The sequence below is a fragment of the Emydura macquarii genome, unplaced genomic scaffold (assembly GCF_026122565.2).
Source record: "Emydura macquarii macquarii isolate MOO-44397 ecotype Brisbane River unplaced genomic scaffold, CSIRO-AGI_Emac_v2 contig_1146, whole genome shotgun sequence".
NCBI lineage: Eukaryota > Metazoa > Chordata > Testudines > Chelidae > Emydura > Emydura macquarii.
The window spans coordinates 5,277,501-5,301,663 of record NW_027131283.1 but is presented as its reverse complement, the minus strand read 5'-3'; the positions used below and the strand labels follow the sequence as shown (position 1 = coordinate 5,301,663).

At 42.6% G+C, this 24,163-nt stretch overlaps 1 protein-coding gene across 2 annotated transcripts in view; it reads left to right on the top strand.

Annotated features, from left to right (window-relative positions):
- The window catches only part of PDSS2 (decaprenyl diphosphate synthase subunit 2), a 186,494-nt gene that overhangs the window by 160,991 nt on the left and 1,340 nt on the right, over positions 1-24,163 (top strand). Inside the window, exons 7-8 of one of the 2 annotated variants that reach the window (XM_067546761.1) lie at positions 3,801-3,836; positions 19,165-19,537. In XM_067546761.1, coding sequence (XP_067402862.1) covers positions 3,801-3,836; positions 19,165-19,203 — 75 coding nt within the window. In that variant the 3' untranslated portion in view covers positions 19,204-19,537. Of the gene's footprint in view, positions 1-3,800; positions 3,837-19,164; positions 19,538-24,163 lie in introns of those variants that run through there. The other variant, XM_067546760.1, reaches the window with a different exon arrangement.

Here is a 24,163-nt window from a genome sequence, read left to right as displayed (position 1 = left end):
CCGCTCATGCTGATGTCTCAGGACATCAGCCGCCTCCTCCATCCCAACCTGCAGGCCCTCTACCTCACAGCCTGGATGCTTCATGGCTGACATCTTTGGAAGGGTCTTGTTCTAAAAGAGTACAGGAGGTGCTTCTAGAAAACCTTCAACTAGGAGTTCTTGCCTGGCTAAATGGAAAAGAGTCTCCATCTGGTCCTGGAAGAAAGATATTTCCTCAATCCGGCTTCCTAGCCAGTATATTGGACTATCTCTGTTCCTGAAACATGGTAACTGTCAGTTCTACCAGAGTACATCTTGTTGCTATCATGGCTTTCCACCCTCCTGTTGATAACCGTTCACTCTTTCTCAATCCAATGTTTGTCAGATTTTTGAAAGGTCTGGACAGACTATATTCACAGGTACAGGATTCTCTTCCACCATGGAGTTTGAATTTAGTTTTAGTGAAGCTGATGGATCACCCTGTTGAGCTGCTGACAACCTGTTCCCTGCTATACCTTTCAATGAAGGTGGCTTTTTTTGTTTGCTATTACTTCAGCCAGAAGAGTGGGGGGAATTGCAAGTACTAGTATCAGAACCTCCCTATATGGTCTTCTATAGAGACAAAGTTTACCTTTACCCTCACCTGAAGTGTCTTACTGAAGTGGTCTCCAGTTTTCACATTAACCAAGCAATCAATTTACTGACATTCTTCCCAAAGCCTCGGATGCATTAAGATGAGGAAAAGCTCCACACTTGAGACATTACAGTTCTGGCTTTTTACCTGGATCGGTCTAAACAATTTTGGTCTTCAATTCAACTGTTCACTGCGATAGCAGACAGAACAAAAGGCTATCCAGTGTCCATCCAAAGGATCTCTTCTTGGATATCCAACTGTATTGGGTTATGCTACCAGTTGGCTAACATGACACCCCCAAGTAGAGCGTTGGGCCATTCAGCTGTGTCTCAGCCAGCTTCCGTGACCTTTCAGGCTCATGCCCCATATTGGACCTTTGTAAGGCAGCAACCTGATCACCATGCTATACATTTGCCTCTTACTACACCAAAGGTCTGCCAACAGCAATTCTGGGCCCTAGGGAAGAATAGTCAATGCCCCTACCCCCCTAGAAAGGGCTGGGTGAGGTTTACGACCATGGGCAGCAGGTGAAGCTTCCCCTTGAGTGGGTTAGTTCTCTGTCCTACCTCTTCCACCTGCAGTCCCGGCCACATTCCACCCCCACTCCACTCCAGGCCCTGCCTCCTCCCCTGCTTGGCCCGCTACATCATCTCTCAGCAATCCAGAGATGATGCTAGTGTTGGATGATGCTAGTGTTGGATGAGTAGTCCTCCCTTACCTATTCAAGTAGACCCCAACCCCACCTCCTGTTCAAACTGTTTGTGAATTACCTACAGTGGAAAGGACGTGCAATTATTCAAAGAAAAGAAAATGGTTACTAACCTTTTTTCCATAATTATTGTTCTTCTCAATGTGTTGCACATGTCCATTCCATGACCCGCCCTCTTTACCCTCTCTATTGGAATCTATCCAGTAGGAAGGAATTGTGGGTGTCAGGGATGGCTCTGTCCTTTATACATGTGAGCAGTAGTGTGAGGTAGCAGAGTGTGCGAGAGTTGCCCCAATGGGTACCGCTGAGGGAAAAGTCTCTGACAATTGTGCACTGGGTGCGCACACACCTACAGTGGAATGGACGTGCACTACATATAGCGAAGAACGACAGTTACGGAAAAAGGGTTAGTATCATTTCATCCTTTGCTCTGACTGCACAAGCACACTCTGACACACTTTGTGACATTGATACTCCCTGCTCACTCTCATGGACTTGCTTGCTTGCGCACTTCTAGAACATCCTTCACATCGACCTCTCTCTCACATACTTCATACCTTTTTTTCCACAAACATCAGACAGTTCCCCCTAGTTACCCCTCTCCTTCCAGCTCAGTTATCTTGCATTTAATCATCAATCACCTATTCATTCATCAATTTTCTCTCCCTGCCAAATTCCTCAGTTATTTTCTCTTCCCCCTACAATCAAATGAATCAATTATCTTCCCCTTCCCTCCCTGCCTCATCAGTCATTTCAGTCTTCCCTCAATTCATCGGCAAGTTGTTTTTTCCAACTTTCTGCCCCCCCTTCACTTTTCTCTCTTACCACTTCTCTCCTTCCCCTGAATACAAAATTAATCAATTATCTTACAAATTTATCAACATCTTTTCAACGCTGCAATCACCACCTAAGCACTCCTCTCCCACTTCAGTCGTTGAGTTTTTTCCTTATTGCAGTTGCTTGACCCCTCCTTTTGGTTCTCTGTTTGTGTCAGCGTTACTCCAGATTTCCAGAAGATTGTGAGGGAAAGGTTCAATTCTGCATCCTCCCTTGCTTAGGAAGAGGTCTTCCCTCATAACTGGTGTTTGCTGCCTTTCTGGGAGGGGGATAAGGGACCAGGAATCTTCTATTTCCTCATAGGCTTGGGGAGAGGATTACTGGAGTTGGGCAGGGCAACAATGATAAAACTGAGTTTGGCTACAGGAATGGGCTTTGGGGTGGCTGACCAGAATGCTCTGGGTCTAGCATTAGCAGCCATTGAGTGAGAAACAAACAGGTGTGTCTCAGGTAAGAAGGATTTTAGTATATAGAAAATGTGTGTGTTATGCAAAATATGGTTCTCTGCTTGACACAGTGACATTGGGCTCCAGTGTATCTTGATCTGCTTTGCTTTTTGTGAACTGGAACAGTTTTAAAATATACAAGAGTGCCCCTCTCTGAACATGTTAGAAAATGTTCTTGTGTATTTTGATATCTGATTGCTTATAAGTACAGAACAAAGAAGGAGCAAAGGGATGACACTGTGTATATGCATGATTCCGAATCAAAACACAGCTGGTAGGTCTAATTTTAGGTCTATCAGCTTTGACATAGTCTTTGACATTATCTCATTAAAAGGACCGAGTCTAGACTTTTTCCGTATATGTACATGCAAGCTGTTCCTGGATGGAATTAGTTATTTTTATTTTTTTAAGCTATTATTGATTTTGTTTATTATCAGCTGCTTAACCCCTTTATTATTGGGCAGAAGTACACTGAATATTCAGGATCTTGGGTTTTCTCAATCCATATGAGCAGCAAAGTTTTGAAGGAAGTGACTTGTGTCTAAAATGTTTTAAATTGAAGAATCAACTGTATACTAATCTAGATAGAACTTTTGATCATAGCTGTACTTTATAGATATCCAGAGATATGCCTGTGTACTATAGAAATCTCTTTCTATCTTGTAATGAGGCATTCAGCTAGTAAATACGTATTTGTTTTTTTAAAATTCAGAATCTTAAGGAAGTCAAAACAACAAGAGTCCTGTAGCACCTTAAAGACAAACAAATTTCTGCCGGCGTAAGTCAGTTGTTAGCACTTGCCCTCCCCATTGTTGTTTCTTACCCTTGGATATATATATATATATATATATATATATATATATATATATATATATACACACCTCCTATCTGTGATTTCCATTTCATGCATCTGACGAAGTGGGTTGCAGCCCACGAAAGCTTATGCCCGCAGGAATTTGTTAGTCTTTAAAGTGCTACAGGACTCTTGTTGTTTTTGCTGTATACAGACTAACACGGCTACCCCTCTGGAACTTTTTAAGGAAGTCAGTTAATTTTAAAATATTAATTTCAATGTATAGCTATATAGATTATGTATATTTCATTCTTTCTTCTTACAGAGAAGCAGAAGATCTAGAAGAATAACACTACAGTCTATAACAGATGACATTTTATGTTTAATCTTCTTATCTTTCAGGCACAAAGTAAAGGGAATTTAATGGATTTTACTAAGGTGAGTAAATTACATTACGGTTACATCTTATTTTAAATGTAATGCTTTCATTTTTAGTTTTGATATTTGAGAGAAGCTTTTTTTATTACAGTTAAAGATTTACCTGAGACATTTTAACTTTCTATAACAAAGAGTAGATAATTAGGATGGTCCCATCACATAGGAACTATTGTACCAGGTTAGATCATTGATTAGTCTAATCCTGTGTCCTGACAATGACAGTACCAAATGATTATGCCTATGGTGTTTCAGACTGACTACTTGATATAGGAAAGCAATTGTATAAAACCAAACAAAAAGTATCAGAATTAGCCATTTTACTGCTATTGTTACTTTCATTATCCCTCTTGCCTCCTCAGACTTGGGGGTCTTTAAACATTTTAAATATTTTTCTCTTCTAAGGAGTTTGTTGCTTTTGTGTTCTCTGTATTTCTTTTAACTAATCATTCTCAGGCTGCTTCTTAATCATCAAGCCCAGATTAACCAATGTGCACTCAGTGCACTTGTTCAGGGCCCCATATCAGGGGTGCACCTGACTGCTGGATTTGGGTAGATGGCCTTGATACCCCATATGCCAGGTTGTCATGATGGAAGGGTGGACCAGCCAAATTTGAATAAGTTGCATTGCAACCTGGAGGGCGGGGTCACAGCACCATTCAGATTTGGCCTGGCTGCCCCTCTGTCATGACATGGGGACAGATGAGCCAAATTTTAGTGAGTGGTATTGTGACCTGGCAATGCCACTCACTTAAATTTGACCCGTGCCATGAGAGTGCATGGCAGGCGATGGGAGCAAGTGGAGCTAGGATTGGGAGGAGCCACCTGGGATGGGAGCGAAGTGCTAAGAGGCGGGGGGGGTGAGGTGCCAATGAGTGGTCAGGAAGGTCCTCGGAGTGGTGGGTCAGGGGCTGGGGGCAAGTTGTTGGTGGGCTATGTGGGTAGTGTTGGGGGACTGCAGGGTAAGATGTTGGGGGTGGTGGGGTAAATTGTGGAGAGGGGCTTGTGGAGAGGGGATTGTGGGCAGTGGGGCTGAGATGAGCAGGTTGTATATCAGGGCTACTGGGATGTTTGGAGGCTCTCAGGGTAAGTGGGGGCTGGTGGAGGGTTCTTGGGGTATATCTGGAGTGATAGGGATGTTTGGGATCTGTGTGTGAGCTAAAGTATATTTGGAGCAGGAGCACTTTTGCTGAGCAGTCTCTGTTTATGCCATGCAAGGCTGGCAATAGCTGGAGCAGAGCTAGAGCGAGGTTGCAGCACCACTGAGATTTGGTCTATCTGCCCCTCTGTCATGACGGTGGGGCAGTCAAGTCAAATTTGTGTGACTGGGGGGGGCGGGGGACAATTTCTGTAGTGCACAGGGCACTGCTGATCGTGCCCTCTTTACAGTGATTACCTCTTTACAGTAACTCAGTCAAAGGTTATGGATCTATTACAGGAGTGGGTGAGTGAGGCTCTGTGGCCTGCAATGTTCAGGTCAGACTAGATGATCATGATGATCCCTTCTGGCCCTAAAGTCTATGTCAGCTGCAACATGGAGACCATCAGCTAGGAAGTGGACTGACATCACTAACTCATTTCACATCTATCACTGAAGAGACCTCAGATAATAACTTTTGGTCACAACTGGCTTGGATCAGATTTGAATCAATGTCCTAGAGATGAAAGTCTCCATATCTCATCCTGCCAGTTGTAAAGTAGGAAAGAAATTGATTGTTCAGGTTGAATCTTAGCAAGATCATTAAATTTCAGCTAATAATCCCCAGAAATATCTGAATCATGTATGTGTTTAATAAATTACATTATTTTTTAATTTTCTACTGATGTCAAGTAGAGGCCAAATAGCTTTACAGTTATGATTGATTGATTGGTTTTGATTGATATCTCCTAGGACTGATGGAAAACTAGCAAGGAGATACAATTCACACTTTGATTTGCATTTACAACTATAGTGTGTAGCTAAAGGAAAATTAATATATAGACTAGTATTCCATGGGAAAAACTCTATAAATGTGTTTCTATTCAAACAAGGTCAGAGAGCATCTAGAGAGTGGTCTATTTGAGATCCGGGAAGTGCTAAAGACCCCTCCCCGAGCCTAAGGGGAGGAGTCTCTGGACCTGGAACGCAACTGATTCTGTGGGACAACTAATAAAAAAAATAGGAACGGGCATGGGGGTCACAGGGTCAAACAAAGGGAACCGGAAGGGGACACCGAGCAGAGAACTCCGAACAGCACCCACTGCTCCCTGACGGTGTCAAGGGAGCCAGCAGACGTTGCCCAGAGGAACTCCGCCTGGATGCGTGAATGGATGGAGGAACGGAAATAGGCCCCACAGTCACAGAGCATGCCCCCAGCCAACCTTCTCTCCCTGGTCTTGTAGATGGCCACTTTGGCCAGGGCGAGGAGGAGGTTGACAAGGAGGTCCCAGGACTTTGTGGAGCCACAGATGAGGTGCGCGTAGAGGAACAGGTGCGGGGAAAAGTGCAGCCGGAGCGGGCTACAGCCTGGCGCACTTGAGGTAAATATGCGCCAGGGTCTTCCTCATGCCGCAGGAGGGGCAGCCAGAGTGGGTTTTTTGGGGTTTTTTTAGAATATAATATATATTTTAATTTAATTTACACGTCTCCAACCGGATAGGAAGAAAAAGACTCTTCTATCCTGATAAGGCAACAGTGAATGATGATAAACCTCTAAAGAACAGAATGGGGGAGGAAAAAATAATACACAAGTGGGACTAAAGTTTAAAAAAATTGTAAGGAAAGATTCACCCCCCCCTCTCCCTCCCCGTCTGTCCCAAGCCTCCTCCCCATTCTTTATTCTCCTCTTGCCTTCAACACTTCTTTTTGGGCTCGTCCATTGAGACTCCTCCCGGGCCCAGCGCCACCACCAGCAACAGGCCACCTATTACTGACATGGTCTGGAAAAAGTCATACTTTAGGAAGTCATGGAGGGGCGTGTAGGTGGGAGTAGAAGGAAGGTATATAAGCTCTAGAATTCTCAGGGCCCTGTTCCATGTGGACTAAACTGGGGTTATTACAGGGCAGTTAGGAGCACCTGAGGCCAATCAAGGCCCAGGCAGGAGCCTGATAAAAAAACCCTGCTCCAGACAGGCAGGGAGTGACCTGGAGGCAGAGTAGGAGGGGAACCGGAACGGGAGAGGGGGAGACTTGTGCAAGCAGAGTAGAGAAACTCCCCAGACACTGAGGCTTGAGAGAAATAGTCCTGCCTAGCAGAGAGGGGGTAGGGAACAAGAAGCTGAAGGGGCAGAGGGGGAAGTAGTCCAGGGGAAAGAGTTGCAGACTTTAACGCTGTCAGCAGCGCATAGCTGCTATTCGTGGGGCCCCTGGACTGGGACCTAGAGTACAGGGCGGGTCCAGGTCCTTTCCCCCTTCCCCTCCCCACAGGACCTTACTGGAAGGATGCCACGTTTGGAGTCGGGGTAACTGGTAGCGCCCTGACCACTACAAGAGAAAAAGCGCGAGATCCACTGGAGCAGAACCAGCAGTTTCCCACACCAGCTATAGATTATCTCTGTAGTTGAGTTTACTGTTACTTAAAAGAATCATCTTTATTATAGTTCTACAGACAAAACCTGGTTCATGTGGTGTGACTTTCTCAATTGCTGTTAATCTTTTAAAAAAAGCCAAAATGACTTTTTCTTCAACTGTCCATCTCTGAGAAACTGCTGTGGTGACTACTTAGCCCTATAAAAACTGTATGCCCTTTTACTTTGAATTGTGGCACTTCTAATCTAGTGCCACAATGGTATTTTTGTAGCTGTAAAATAGAGAATTAACAGAAAATTTGCCATGCTGTATCATACAGCTTTGTCTGTATATTCCCACATTGTTCTCAGCAATATCTGATCCCTCAGAGGATGGTGAAAAATCCATAATACACACAGCCAACTTGTAATGTTCATTTGAATGGGAAGGAAAGGAAATTCCTTTTTGAATCTTTACCCTTCAGTTGCTTGGTTTTAACCTGGAGGCATGAGATTTGATTTGCCTTGTGTTAATGTTGCTTGCATAGCTGCAGATGTCATAAATGTGGTTATGATAATGAAATTATCCAATATTTTTTAAATTTAGCTGTAGTATTTGACTTAATAGGGACCTCTATTTAGGGATGTCTAAAAGGGACATCTGCCTGTTGAATAGGTACTTACTATGCACAGTAAGTAATAACTGCAATAAAAAACTCACAGCATTGAGTCTCAGAGCCCATCTCAGTTGACTTGGGCTCATGGGGCTCAGGCTGCAGGGCTAAAAATTGGAGTTGTAGACATTTAGGCTCGAGCTAAAGCCCAGGCTCTGAGATCCTCCCCACTTGCTCAGAACCCAGGCACTAGCCCAAGCCCAAACTTCTACACGGCAACTTTATCCCTGTGAGCCCGAGCCCTGTGAGCCTGATTGACCTGGGCCCCCCATGGCCATGCCACAGTCTTTTATTGCCGTGTAGATGTACCAATGACTATAATTATATAGCTGAATGACAGTAAATTTCAAAGTTGACTATTTACAGTACCAGGAAATATTTCCTTATTGCCCTTCAGTTCAATAACCTGTCTTTTGTTTCATATTATTGGACACGGTAAAAACAAGGACTAGGCTGTTTTGCTGCATCATTTAAGCTTCTACCTCAGTCAAGACCCCTCTCATCTTTCTCCTTTCAGTGTTTAAATAATCCTAGCTTCTGAAATATCATCATACTGTAAATTCTGCCATACCTTTAATTATGTTTGTTGCTCTTCTTCATACCTCTTCAATCTCCAGTGTATCTTCTATTAAAGTTAGGGTCACCAACCCTGGCCACAGTACATCAACAAAGCATACCATTTTAATTTCTATACTAATTATTTTCCTTTTTAGTACATTGAAATATCCTATTTCTTTTTTAAATAAATGAATAAAATACTTTCTGCCTTAATGTATACACACTTTATGCACATATGTAATTCTGTTTGGTTAGTTGGTCGTCTCAGTCGTATTTTACATATTCATACAATTTTCAATTAAAAATAATGAAAGAAGAAAAGATGAAGATCCATCCACTCCCCACATCTGCTTTTAGGCATAGAGTTTATTTTTGCATGGCATAAAACAGCCTCCCATGCCTTTATATTCTTGTGTCTATGTCTACACTTTAATTTGCACATTTGATTCACAGTATTTTAAAGTTGTAGCCCTAAGCCTACACTGACCAAAGTAGAATATCCAGGTGATGCATCAGAGATATAGTGAATCTAGTCAGGGCTCTGACATGAAGATAAAATACTTTTTTTTAATTTATTATTATAATTTATTATTAATTTTATTAATTGGGTCTTAGTTCAGAATTTTTTGTCCACTATATCAATCTTATTATCACGAGGACTTTGATATTGCAAAAAGCCATTTTCTCACGTAGCTGTTAATCAGTCTCTGAATGCCCCGCTCTTTTTTTTTTTTTTTACTACATCACCACTACCACATCCAGACAAATTATTGATCCATCATCAAGTTGTGTGTAAGTCTCTTCCTGAGATGAAAATGTAGTTCTACCTCTGTTTTAGTATTAAGTGCCTCAAGTAACACAAAAGAGAGTAGCAATAAGACTGAGGGAGGTGCCATTTGTGTCACTGCTGGAGAGAGCAGATCAGTGAATCTTAGAAAAATCCTTTCATCTCATCCTCATTTCTCTCTTATTATGGAAAAGCTTCTCAGTCATTTACCAGTATCACCTTTATCTGCTTTACCTTTTTCTTACCATGCACAGTAAGTAATACAGTTCTACAAAAACTATGCTTCCCTGTTGAATGAATTATGTATTTATTATTTGTATTACAGTATCTCCTTGAGGCAATGTGCAGACAACTGTTAAGAGAGAGTTCCTGCCCCAAATCATTTAGTCTAAATAGACAAGACAAACGGTTGGAGGGGCAACCAAGGCACAGACAGGGGAAGTTACTTGTCTGATGTCAAATAACAGTTCAGTAGCCAAGCCAAGAGTAGAAATCTCATCTCCTAACTGTTTTCTGGCCTATCTACTAGAGTACAGTGTGTCCAATTATATGCAAGAGTCATGAATTTTTCAACCGTGGTGAGGGCAGTATAAGCCAGGGAAAGCTTAGCCTTCCCAAACAGCCAGGCTTGGTCCCGCCCCCTCCTGCTGCATCGCCGGCGCTGCAGCAGGCAGCAGCTTCCCGTTCCTGTCCTCAGGCTGCCCCGAACACAGAGGGGCGAGCCAGCCACTGGTCCGGGCCACCCGTTTGGACTGCCCGGCCGGTGCTCTGGGGCTGGCTGGGGCCGCCCGGCAAGGAATCAGGGCAGCTGCAGCTGCCAGGTGCTGGGGCCACCCAGTGGGGACTCCACCCGGCCAGTGCTCCAGGGACGTTGGGGCCACCGGTGTGCACGGTTGGGGCCGCCTGGCAGGTGCTCTGGGGAGGCTGGGGCCATGCGTGGCTCAGGCTGCCGGGCCTGTACTCTGCGAAGGCTGGGGCCACCCAGCAAGGAATCTGAGTAGTTGGAGCTGCCGGGTGCTGTGGCTGCCCGTGGGGACTCTGCCCAGCCGGTATTCTGGGGTCACGCGTGGCTCGGCTGGGGCTGCTGGCCAAGATTTGGGGCAGCTGGGGCCACCTGGCACTGGGGTCGCCCTGTCAGGATTCAGCTCACGGTCAGGGCGGCCCAGGCCCGTCTCTAGAATGGGGCAGGGCTCCTCCAGGGGAGGCAGCTCTGGGCGGTGGTGAGGGAGAGGGCAAGAGAGGTGTGGCCTCAGGCAGAAGGGGAGGAGCCATAGGCTAGGCAGTTCACCTGGCACCCATGTTTTCAACCAATTATTATTGTATTACAGAAAGGAATGGGCATTTTCCTTAATGCCATTTCTTGAAGGGATGAAATTAAGTGGAGTAAGGCTTTTTAAAATCTTGATGTGATCTTATCCATTTGCTCCGCTGCAGATTGCTTTCTTTCAAACTGGCATGGGAAATATGCTATGTTACAAAGTATTGACATACTTTGTGAGTTTATTGATTTGTGTATGAAGCAAGGTATGTATAGAAACAGATTTTATACCTGTACTGGAAGAAGGTCACCTGAGAAATGATGTTCCCAGCAGCATTTTCACTGCATGAGACTAATACATTGGCTTAGGATGTGAGAGGAAAAGAGCCAAAGAAGAGGTGGTTAAAGGTGACATTTAAGAAAATAAGGGTATGGGACTCAATTAATAAAGAATTAAAGGAGGATGTATAATTAATGCAATCAACATGGGTTTATGGAAAGTAGATCCTGTCAAACTAACTTGCTATCTGGGTTTGGTGAGATTACAAGTTTGTTTGATAAAGATAATAGTGTTATGTGATATACTTAGACTTCTGTAAGGCATTTGACTTTGTACCGCATGACATTTTAATTAAAAAACTAGAATGATATAAATTATCACAGAGTCACACTGGGATCTTATGTTCAGCAGATTATTCACTACAACCCCCAAATCTTTTTCATAGTCACTGCTTCCAAGGATAGAGTCATGCCATACCTATACAATGGGGATGTTTTTTGTTCCTAGATGTATACATTTAGCTGTATTAAAATGCATATTGTTTGTGTGTGCCTAGTCTATCAAGTGATCCAAATCAGTGACCTGTCCTCTTCATTATTTACCACTCCCCCAATTTTTGTGTCATCTGCAAACTTTATCAGTGATGATTTTATATTTTCTTCTAGCCCACTAGTAAATATGGTAAATGGCATAGGGCCAAGAACGGATTCCTGAAGGACCAAACTGGAAACACTCACACTTGATAAAAATTCCCCATTTATAATTACATTTCAAGACCTATCAGTTAGCCAGTTTTTAATCCATTTAATGTGTGCCATGTTAATTTTATATCATTCTAGTTTTTAATCAAAATGTTGTGTGATACCACATCAAAAGCCTTACACAATTCTAAGTGTATTCTGTTGATATATTGCCTTTATCAACCAAACTTGTAATCTCATCAAAAAACAATATCAAGATCTATTTTCCATAAACCCATGTTGATTTGCATTAATTACGTTACCCTCTTTTATTTCTTTATTAATAGAGTCTTGTATCAGTCCGTTCTTCTAAAACTTTGGGACACAAGTTATCTGGACCTGCAGCTATAAAAATGTCTAACTTTAGTAGTTTCTGTTTAATATCCTCCTGAGGTACTAGAGGGATGAAAAGAGTGTTAACATTGTATGATGAGACTATATCATTTGTGTTTTCTTAAATATTTGACAGAAATACTTACTGAAACTTCTGTCTTTTCTGCATTATTATTGATAATTCTATTATTTTCACATAGAAATGGACCAATACCATTGTTAGGATACTTTTTGCTCCTAATATATTTTAAAAATTTCTCCTAGTAGTCCTTAACTCTGATGGCCATAATTTCTCCTTGTACCCCTTTGCTTCCCTTAGCAATTTCTACAATTCCTAACTTCTGCATTTATATTCATTACTATCAACTTCCCCTTTCTTCCATTTGTTATGTGTGTATGTCACACGGGACCCGGTTCGGCCCCATGGTTGTGGCCCTTCTTCGGGCCCCAGCTCGGAGGAAGGCCACTGCGCCTTCCTACAAGGGAAACGTTAGCCTCGGATATGAGTCTGGTGCCCCAGCCTTCAGGCAGGGTGGGCGAGCAAGCAGTCTATCGCCCCGGCCCTGAGGCTGGGCAGGCAGTCTATCGCCCCGGCCCTGAGGCAGGGCGGACGGGCAGAGTGCGGGTTGATCAGCAGTCCCTCTCGTTCCCGCCAGGCTTTTAACAGGTTTACGTGATACACCTGTTTCTTTTTCCTCCTGTCGGGTTGGCGGATCTCGTGATTCACAGGGCCAACTGCCCGGAGGACCTCATAGGGTCCCTGCTGATGGGCAAGTATCTTGGATTCTGTTGAGAGCAGCAAAACCAGGACCGATCCCCAGGCTCGAAGGAGCGGGTTCTGGCTCTCCGGTTATAGGTCTGGGTCTGGCTTTGCTGGGCGGCTTGGAGGTTTTCCTGGGCTAACACCCCGGCCTGGCAAAGGTTTTCTTGCAGCACAAGCACCTACTGGAGCATTCCTTTAGATGGGGAGGGGGCCTGGTCCCAGTGCTCTTTCATTAAGTCCAGGATCCCCCAGGGTTGACTGCCATACAGGAGTTCGAAAGGGGAGAACTGCGTGAAGGCCTGTGGGACCTCTCGGATAGCGAGGCAGGGGTGGGATTAATTGATCCCATCGCCGCAGGTCCTCAGATGGGAATTTTCTTAACGTGTTTGAGGGTGCGATTAAATCGCTCGACCATCAGTTTGTGGGTGATAGACGGAGGTCCGGAGCTTCCGGACCCCGAGGATGGCATACACCACTGTCCGGGCGGTGGCGTTTCTCAGGGGGGGTAGCCTCTAGGAAATGGGTGGCATAATTGACCAGGACCAGGAGGTAGCTGAATCCTGCTACGCTCCTCTCTAAGGGCCCCACCAGGTCTATGGCCACCCGTTCTAAGGTCGTCCCAACCACGGGGATAGGAACCAGGGGGGCCCGTGGGACTCCTGCCAGCGCCACTTTCTGGTATTCAGGGCAGGAGGTGCAGTAGTCCTGGACCTCCCGGTGTATGCCTGGCCAGTAAAACCGGGAGATGACTCGGGCGAGGGTCTTGTCCATGCCTAAGTGTCCTGCTGCTGGGATGTCGTGGGCCAAACATAGGACGGCCTTACGATGCGGTCTGGGCACCACGAGCTGGGCGTGGGGATACTGCGTCTGTGGGTCTCTCTCCAGGCGGTACAGCTGGCCTCTCTGTAGCTCGAATCAAGGCCACTGGGGTGCTCGTTGGGGGTTGGTTATGATCCCGTCTACCATCAATAGTTGTTTGTAAGCCCGGGCGAGGGTGGGGTCTTCTCTCTGGTCCCAGCAAAAGTCGGCCAGAGGGTCGTCGGCAGGCGGTGGGTCCTTGTCAATCGGGGCCGTCCCTTCTCCTGGTGCCTCCGCCTCTGGGTCTGCCTCGGCGGTGGGGTCCAGCTGGTCCTCGCCCTCTGGTGGGTCAGGGGCATCAGGGGATTCTTCCTCGGGGGCCCCAGCATTGGGGTCCTCGGTGGTACTCGCCCGTTGCAAGACCCCTGCAAAGTTGAGCCAGTCCCGTCCGAGGATCACTGGATACGGTAGATGGGGACCCAGCCCCACAGACAGGACTCGGGTCCGGGGTCCTACAGTTAGCAGGACCTTCATGGTTGGATAAAACCGTAGGTTCCTATGGATGCAGCGCAGACCCACTTTGCCCAGCGGCTTCCCGTCCTCAGGGACCAGGCCCCTTAGGATGAGGGTCTGCCCGCACCCTGAGTCAACGAGGGCCTCAACCCGTCTCCCGGCCAGGCCCACTGTGTTTGTGGTCTTCGGGCCCGAGGGTCCCCGGGCCTGCCCTTCTCTGGCATACACCATGCCATAAGTACAGCTCAGGGTCGGACCTAGAGGGCGGCGGTCTCCTGGTGGACCATTGGCAAAGCATAGGCCCGGGCCCCTGGGTCCGTCTCAGGGTTTGTCCGTCCCGGCGAGTCGGTGCAGCCAGGCAACCAGCTGCTGTATCAACTGTCGCTGCAACTCCAGCTGCTGGGCTCCCAGATCCCAGAGCAGCTGCTGTTGCTGGTTGTACAGAGTCTGTATCAGCTGCTGCTGCCGTTGCAGCTGGGCTGCTTGCTGCTGCTGTTGGGCGACGGTCCACCATTTCAGCAGCTTCTCGACCTCCATCTCCGGCCGGTCCTCTAGAACGGGATTCTGAGGTCTTGATAGCAGGGCAGGCATTCCCCCCTTTGCGTCGGGGGGGGGGGGGGGAGGGGGGAGGGCATTGCCTGCATTCTCCACCACGTGTAACACAGGGCCCGGGGTGTGTGTGTGTGTGTGTGTGTGTGTGTGTATGTGTGTGTATATATATTTATTTTTTATAACTGCCTTTACTTCCCCTCTAAACCAGTTCAGTTTTTTAATTCAGTATGGCCTTCTTTCTCGCTTGTGGGATTCTGGCTTTTTGGGCATCAAGTAAGGTGTTCTTAAAAGATTGCCAGTTATCATTCACATTTTTCTGATTAAATTCTTCCTCAGCTGATTTGACTCATAATTGTTTTTAATATTGGCCTCATAAAGCACTAAGTATATATATTATTGATCTGGACTTCATTCTGTTTGCACATTATAAATGCAATCAAGTCATGATCACTAGTACCTAAGATACAATTAATTTTTGGTACTGTGATCAGTTCCTTTTTATCTGTTAGGGCAAGATCTAATAAAGAATTCCTTGTGTGGACCACAACACTTCTTGAGTTAGGAAATTGTCATCTATAATGTTTTAGAAATTCCAAGGATGTTATAGTACTGACAGCATGAGACCTCCAGCATTTGTCACTCAAATTGAAGTCCCCCATGATCTCACAGTTTTTTTCCCCTACACATTATAGATTGGTGCTTAGGGAGGTGATCATCCTGTTCCCTAATGTGATTTGGCGGTCTGTAGCAGACACCAACTAAAACCCTATCTTGTGCTTTATCTGTTAGGACATTGATCCATAAGCATTCAAGATCATTGTATGGTTAAACAGGGGAATATCGAGTAGGAGTGGAGAGAGTTAAGATGGGTGAGGTAATATCTTTTATTGGACCAACTTCTGTTGGTGAGAGAGACAAACTTTAGAGCCACATAGGACTATTCTTCAGGTCTCGGATTGGTGTGACCCATATGTGCCTAGGGTAGCTACCTGAAAATGCTTCGGTCAGGGCAGGTTGCAAAAGGAGAGCAGAGTCTTCCAAACTGATGGCTAACACTGCAGTAAATTCACCAACTAGTCACAAACAGTGCTTCTTATCTCTCACACTTGTTATCAAAAAGCTACACCAAGAAGTACACAGCCTCCTTTACTGCATTTCAGTCTCTGGCTCCCATTTAGCAACTAGGTCCAGTAAAGAAATAAGTTCTTTAAACTTCTATTTCTTTTACCAAAATGTTCTCCTGACCCCAAAGTGTCAGCCACATTGCCAGAGCAATGTAAGTTTGGATCTTACCATGCTGCCAGCCAATCCTTTAGTAATTAAAACTAAAGGTTTATTATAAAAGGAAAGAAACCGATAAAAGAGATGTCAAATGATCAGATACATAAAAATGATTTGAAAGTCCATATATATCAGGTTTTCAGTATAATTGTGGAGTTTTCGGTCTTATATAGACCCTCTGGTGTACATCTGGTACCTGGATGGGTCTCAGTCCTTCGTTTCACAACTTCACTTGCAGATGAGTTAATCCAGAGGTAGGAAGCAGGAATGAAGACCATATAGGATGGAGCAGCTGCCTTTTATGTCCCTTTGCCATGCGGCTTGTGGAAATTCACAGAAACAAGATGGAGGGCAGGGTCACCCGAGCAAGTCCTGGTGACTCATAAGGTGTAGCCCCTGAGTTCTTTCCCTGGGTTCATTGTACCTTTGAGTTCCCTTAATGGGCCACTAAACAGGCTTTTTGCTGCTGCCATCCTGTCTCGGATGTTGCCCAGAAACACAGCACAAGTTGAAATACAGAAATATCAAACATGTCTATAACTTCCAGTACAAATATGACACATACACATAAACAATATCATCACCCTTAGCAAATTATAACCTTTGTAATGGTACCTGACATAGCCTATCCTGTACAAATTATTGTAATTTTGCAATATTAATATTAAATCATATTCTAAAAGGTCCCCCTAATCCAGGCAGCGTCACAATACATACTTTGGGAATCACAGTGAAATGCAAGGTGGAACAGATTGTTTGGAATAAGAAGTTAGCACATATTCTAAGGGTTTTACCCCCTCTTTTTGTCCTCTGACTATATGCCTTATAGTGAAAGACTCAAGGAACTCAGTCTGTTTCACTTAACAAAGGGAAGGTTAAGGGGTGACTGTCAGGGATCACAGGTCTCAAACTCCACTTCCATAGGCTCTTAGGGTGTCTGCACAGCAAAGAGGCCTGCATTTGGCCCGTGCCAGCTGACTTGGGTTTAAGCTGTGGGACTGTTTCTCGTCTCACAGGTCCTAGAGCCCGGGCTCCAGCCCAAGTCCAGAAGTCTATACGCAGCAATGAGCCCAAGCCCTGCAAGCTCGAGTCAGCTGGCACAGACTAGCCGCAGGTGTCTAGTTGCTGTGTAGACATACCTTTAGGAGCCAGTAAATTCCAACCTGCCACCCAGTGACCTGTTAACAGTTACCAGTACTACAAGCTCAACACTGATAGAGGACTCCAGTTCTGGGATCTGACTGGTGGAACTCTGGGGGGTCCCGATTTGTTCCCTGTTTCTATTTAAACCAAGCAGAGGAACAGGAAGTTGTCCGTGCACCTGAATTTCCCCTGTTTAGGGCTGCCTCCCCTGCACTATCTGCTCCTACTACCTGACTCTAATCTCCATCCTGATAACCTGATGCTGCCTGCCTCCTGACACTCAGTCTGCCCTCTGGCCTGTCTCTGACTCTAATCTGGCATCCAACCGGACCTGGCTTCTGACACATGTTCCAACCATAAGGTCAGCCTGGTTGTGACAGTGACTTGATTCCAGTCTGTTAAGTACTTAAATGTGGAAACATATTTGATAATGGGCTCTTCAATCTAGCAGAAAAAGGTACGACACAATCAAATAGCTAGAAATTGAAGCTAGACGAATTCAGACTGGAAATAAAGTGTAAATTTTTGACAATGAGGATAATCAACCATTGGAACAATTTACCAAGGGTTGTGGTAGATTCTCCATTGCTGGCAATTTTTAAATCAAGATTAGATGTTTTTGTAAAAGCTGTGCTCTGGAATTAGTTTGGGGAGATTCTATGGCCTTTATTACACAGGAGGTCAGACTAGATGTTCAGAATGGTCCCTTCAGGCTTTGAAACCTATTAAATTAAGTTGGCAATATTGCAAGAGGCTGCTAAAGCCATTCAAACTAAGAGGTTTCCTACTTTGTTAAGATTACAGTCATATTTCAAGATTGTTGTACTTTGTTATATGCAGGACACTGTAATTATTTGACTTTTAGGTTGTTTTAAAAATGCCTATTCCTATATCAACCCTTGACTGGATCATAACGAAAGGTAGAAATGCTATCTATTCTGTCTAGGCCTGTCTCTAGTGAGAGTTTGCCAGAGACTTTGATGAGATTAGAATCCAATCCAATGTTGTCTTCATTAAGACACAAACAATTATCTGGCTGATGGTAGAAATATTGGGCTGATGATACATATGCAATAATAAGACCACCACTAACAGCAACTTGTGGCAGTGTGTTAAAAGTACAATAAAAGTAAGTCACATTTACTTCTAAAAAGCCACCCTTTACTTCCTAGTGTCTGATTTAAAATCATTCCAGTGCTAGAGCTTCTGCACAAAGCCGAGTCCTCGTATTGCAGTTCAAAGGAAAGGGAGGACACAAAGAAGAGTTGTTGGTGTGTTGCTTTCTGAAACCTCTAAAGAACCTACATGCTTTGTCAATACAGATGGATGAATGACTCATACACGTTAATAAAATACACTGTTGAAACAAAGCTGGAGTGACTGCGAAAAAAAGATTTCATAATGAATTCCATGCTAAGATTTTTTTTTAGGTTCTTAAACTTTTTTTAAACTTGCTTCTTTGAGGCTGAAATTTTCTAGACTTGGTCTCTGCCCATATGTGATTTTTTTTTTTTTTTTTTTAGTTTGAGGAAAAACAGCTCATTTATTTCAGTATGAGATGAATGGACAAGAAATGCACCCTACTTCAAACTTAACATTCTATTAATGTATCTTTGTACAGGGAATTATATCACTTTAGTTAAAGATTCATTTATCTTTATTTTTACTGTTTTTACAATACAAAATGTGTGTTAGCAAATACTGGGCAAACTACACTTCCCCTCCAATTCAAGTGACATCTGATTCTGTATATTATCAGGAAAGGCGAAGGAAAGTTTTGGATTGTAGCAGTTTATAATTATGAAGTGATGCACTTAAAATAAATAAATGATTGTCCAGCTCCCATTTGGGGAGGAAAGAAGAAGAAGAGCTTAACCATGTGCCCAGCCACAAAAACAGATCAAACATGTGACAGTTAATGCTGAAACATTCCACGATGCTTGAAAAGTAAATGTGGGGCAGGCAGAGTGGAAAGTTTATCTATTATCTATAGCATGTATCGGTGCCATTCCAAGGTAACGTTTTAGCAATCTAAATATCAAAGTTGACTGAGCAGAATGTTCCCACAAAAATAAATTTAGAAAAGCTAGCAAAGAACATTGTAAACACTTAATGCATTAGTTAGTCACTTGACCACAGATCAATTTAAGTTTGTTTTATTTCAGCAAGTACCATACATCTCAGAAGCAAACAGAATGTATTAATTCAGCTCAGGGTTAGAGGAAACTCATGATCTTTGAAGATCTCAGCCCTGAAGATGAAATCTAACTACAGGATCGTTCTCCTTAGATATTGTGCACAGAACCTTCTCTGAACTTATTTGCTGACCTTTTGTTCCAGAAAATACATGAGATCATAATTAACTGAGTTTGACAAGAAAAAAAATCTTAGGCCAAAATGTTCTCTTTTAATAAAGCTATTTAGTTTCATTCAAAAGTTTTTTCTTCAATTTTACACTGTTACTCAGAGTAAAAGAACAAAATATTTACATCTCCATACAAGCCTCTCTCCCAAATCTGGGAGAAGTCTGTTCTTCCACATGCATCTGGTTGAGTCAGAATATTTACTGGTAGTCTTCTCTCCTAGAAGTCCTGTCCCTTTACTTAAATTGGATCTTTCTAAATATTATAAAAGAAATAATTAAAGTGAAAATATTTAAATAAACTTAATAGGCTCTGGATCTTCCCTACTTCCTGGAACACTTATGATCCTTTCTCCTGTAAATGCATTTCTGCTTCTCCAGTGTCAACATATTTTTAGATAAAATTATGATTTCTTCCTTCCAAGAGGAATCCAACATAATTGTTATGAATGGCCCACCACTTTCCCTCCCTCATGCTGTGGCTGACAGCTTTCCTAATCTCTCTTTTTTAAATTTCACTTTACAGTTTTGTTTTAAATAGACGTTTTTACAGGGAGGATTGGTTGGCTTGAGTGACTAGAGCAGGGATATTGATCTCTTCACCTGTAGATCACTGGTTCAAATCAAACTGATGCTGATAATATTGAAAGGTTGTTGCTTTCTGCTATCTGGCTAGTGCCCTGTGTGAAATGAACTGCCAGTTTCAAAGTCCATTTCTCATTATATGAGATCCGCTATCATCAAAACTTGCACTCTGCTGACAAGTCAGCAAAGAGGTGGTCATTGTTAAAGTTGTTAATCCCCGTGTTGAATACCCCTTATATTTTAAATGTGCCTTAATGCTGAAAAAATGAATGCTACAAAGTAAAAGTAGTAAAGAGTATCATTCTATCTTCTATGCAAAATGACCTACTGATAACAATGTTTGCTTGGTATCATGGATTTCACATGTCTTCCACTCCAGTACAGAATTCTTGTAGTTTCAAAATCTTGCTAGCTCATAAGAACGGAGCTGGCAAGCACTGTAAGATGAAGCCCACGATAAACCAAAACATGATTGTTTTGGTCCATACGGATATCTTTGTGACACTTGGATATCCTCTTTCTTCACCAAAATCTTATTCTTATCTTATCCTAGTTTTCCAATACGGAACAACTTTGATCATTAGGAATCTAGCTACTCTTATAATTTCCCTGGGCTTGAGGAGATCGTTTCTGGTCACTGGAAGGTAGAGAACATCATGACTCTGGGTGGAGCAAGTCTCAAATCTACCTTCCCTGACAATTGTTAGAAATCCAACGTGGTCCATTTTAACTGCATTCCAAACTGTCTCCTTTTCCTTCTGGTTTCTTAATATGGGCTGAGGGGTAGGATATGAATTGCACTGACAACGGTGACTAGGTAAAGGAAGATCCAGCATGGAGTCCAATTGTGAAGACTGGCTGGAAGGTAGTGCTGGTGACACTGTGGGTTGGACAAGAAGTGGGAAGGTAGGTGATCTTCCAAGAGAAAAGGGAATTATGGGGTATTGCTCTATTCAGAAGATAGAAGAAGTAAAAGAATGGGGTTCTTTTATGAGGAAAATAGGGAGGAAGAAAGTCTTGAAGGTTATTTATTCTCAATTCTTTATTGCAGTACACTGTGGATAAGTTAACTTAGATAGTTGGGTTTTTTTTTAATTATTTTGTTTAATAAATACACATAGCCACCTGCAGCCATAACACATTGGACTTTTTTAGTTCATTAGATCTCAAATGAAGCAGTCAAGTTTGGTCAATATGTGGATACACCTAAGGAAAACCCAAGGTGCTGAGAAAGTGAAGTTGGCAATTCAGTGGCACTCTTTCCTCCAAATCTGTTTTAAACCAACTTCCTAACATGTTCAGGAGCACTGTGCTGTTTATAGAGCTGTCTTTTGGATGATATTGAAAGCTGGAATCCTTTCTGTTTGTGATCTTAAAAATCTCATGGCACCTCTTGAAAGAGTAGAGTAGGGGCATTAGCCCCAAAGGCCTGGACAATGTCCAATTTGGGTAATTGCATTTTATATATCTCAAGTTTCCCCAGTAGTTTTAACACAATAGATACAATATTCACTTCTAGTCTTAATCTGTAGTTTGATGTTTGGTTGCTCTATGTGCTCTTACAGTGTTGAGTATCACTATAAAGATGCGTGTATTTCAGTGGTGGGTAAAGTGATCCTATGAATAAAAAGATGAAAAAAAATTCCATATAAAGAGAGATTAGAAAGATTTGTATTTTTCAGTTTGGCGAGAAAGTCAATGAGAGGGAACACGATAGAAATATACAAAATAATGAAGAGCACACACAAGGAAAATTGGCCACTTCTATCTATCTTGTCTCATAATATCGGAAATTCCTATTTTCTCATAATACAAACATGAAATTGAAAGACAGTACATTTAAAACTGATAAAAGGAAGTTGGAACTCCTTGCCACAAGGTTCTGTTGTGGCCCAGAGCTTAGCATTTATATGGCTAACAAATATTGCTGGGAATTTTTAAAAGTTTGTAAGGACTATAAATCCTCATCTTTCAGGACATAAGCCAAATAACTGATGGGGTTAAGAAGAAACTTCCCCTATGAGCTCCATTATTGCCCTGTTTGGAGTTTCTTGAACCTTCCTCTGAAGCGTCTGGTAGTGGATAGGTCTAATCTGATATGATAATTCCTATGTGTGTAGTTTATAATAAACTTTGGGATTTTCTTGGTTGCAAGGCACTGTATACATGGAAATAGTTATACAAGGCATGCCTGAATTAGGTTGAGTTCTCACTTTGCCTTTAACAAAATGTGCAGAACCTCTGTTAGTTTCCAAACTCTCCCCCTTTCTGGAGTTTGGCTTTATTGGTAACTGAAAAGCAACAACACAATGTAAACGTCAAATTAAACTTCCTCTCTGAGCTTGACTGTACCTAAGGTTTCCTCCAGGATTTCTTCTTTCTGCTCCATTCTCGCCAGCAATCTCCTTCTGCGTCCCTAATGCCCTGGGTGGTGTTAATGAGCTTCAGTAAGTCAACAGAACTTTAGCATTTTCATGCAAATTCTAACACCTGCTGAAAGGTTGGGTCAATTGAAGAACCCTTCTCTCCTGTTGAAAGTCTCACTTAACTCCATCCATCCTTCGTGGCTGTGGATCTGTGCATGATTTACACATATTGGAAAAAGTGTTGAATTAACTGTACAGTGCACTTCTGCTTCAGGAGAAGTACTCTTCCAAAGCACAGTACATGAAAACTCTAACTTAAGTGGGGAATAAATTTTTTATGAATTGGGACTTGAACCCTAAAGTACTATAATATGCTTTCATCTGAATTCATCCTCAAATACATATAATAATCCACTTTAGAATGTATTTAGATAAGAAAAGTCATTCATTATATATAAATATATATATAAATATTATATATAAAATGGATGACTCAAAGTTCTGGTTCTCTAATATTTCCATATCATTCAAACTAGATATGTTAATGTTATATTGGTATGTAATATTGAATAGAAGTGATTTGTGGTGATGTGTATTGTACTAAATTGCAGGAAAAATTCCTTTAAAATATTTATTTTTCTATAATCATTTTAGATACAATATTGATATGTATTTAATAAAAGCTGTATATTTGATAGGCTGATTCAGTGACAATGAGACACTACCATTAAACCATGTAGTATGCATTTAAGATTGTGAAGTGCTCAGATACTGCAGGGATGGGGCCCCATATAAATACTTAAGGGTATGTCTATTGCAATTAGACACCCACAGCTGGCCCATGCCAGCTGACTTGGGCTTGTGGGGCTTGGGCTAAGGGACTGTTTAATTGTGACGCAGACATTCAGGCTCTGGATGGAGCCTGGGCTTGAGGACCCTGCAAGGTGAGAGTGTCCCAGACCTTGGGCTGCAGCCTGAGCCTGAACATCTCTTCCTGAACCACAGTTAAACAGCCCTTTATCCCGAGCCCCAGTCAGCCGGCACATACCATCTGCAGTGTAGACATACTCTAAGACAAATAGATAAGAGACCTGGATTTGATTCCTGTCTTTTCACTCATCTTGCTGTTGAATTGAGACTGCTGTGAAAGCTATGTATTAAAAGCAATCAAACAATAATAATTTGTATATATATAGTTTCACCTCTTTCTGATGATGCTTTCAGGATGCTGTTCATCATAAAAACAATTTTAAATACATTTTAAATACACCCTAAAGAACTTCAACAAAATTTAAAGTCATGTTAAAAGCATACAAATGTTGCCTGGTATTTTACCCAAGTTTTGCACTTGCCGATTCTCTCCAGCAGTTTGCCAGAAAGCATCTATTATCCCATGGAAACGTTTTCGTATTTAATATGATGCAATATGAGCCATACTCCAGCCACAGAGTCACCATCCCTACTGAGTGCATTGAGTTTACATGGCAGAATTGGGTTTAAGTTCTGTTTTACTGAGGAAATTTGCTATTGTCCACTATAACTAATTTAAACATATAATCTGTAAACAGACTAATATTAATTATATAAAAGATGGAGAGATGAGTGTGTATAATCCTTTTTAGTTTATTTACATGAAATATGGAATTATATATTTATGAACTATGAAAATGTTTATTTATAAAATATATAAATAAAATATCTAACATATATTATCTCATATATATAAATAATATAACATGAAATATGAAAATGTGTATTTATAAGTCCATTTGGACCCTTGATACCAACATCTGGAGTACAAGAAAATAAGTGGTTGGTTGGCATGTCAGCTTAGCATACTATACAAAAACC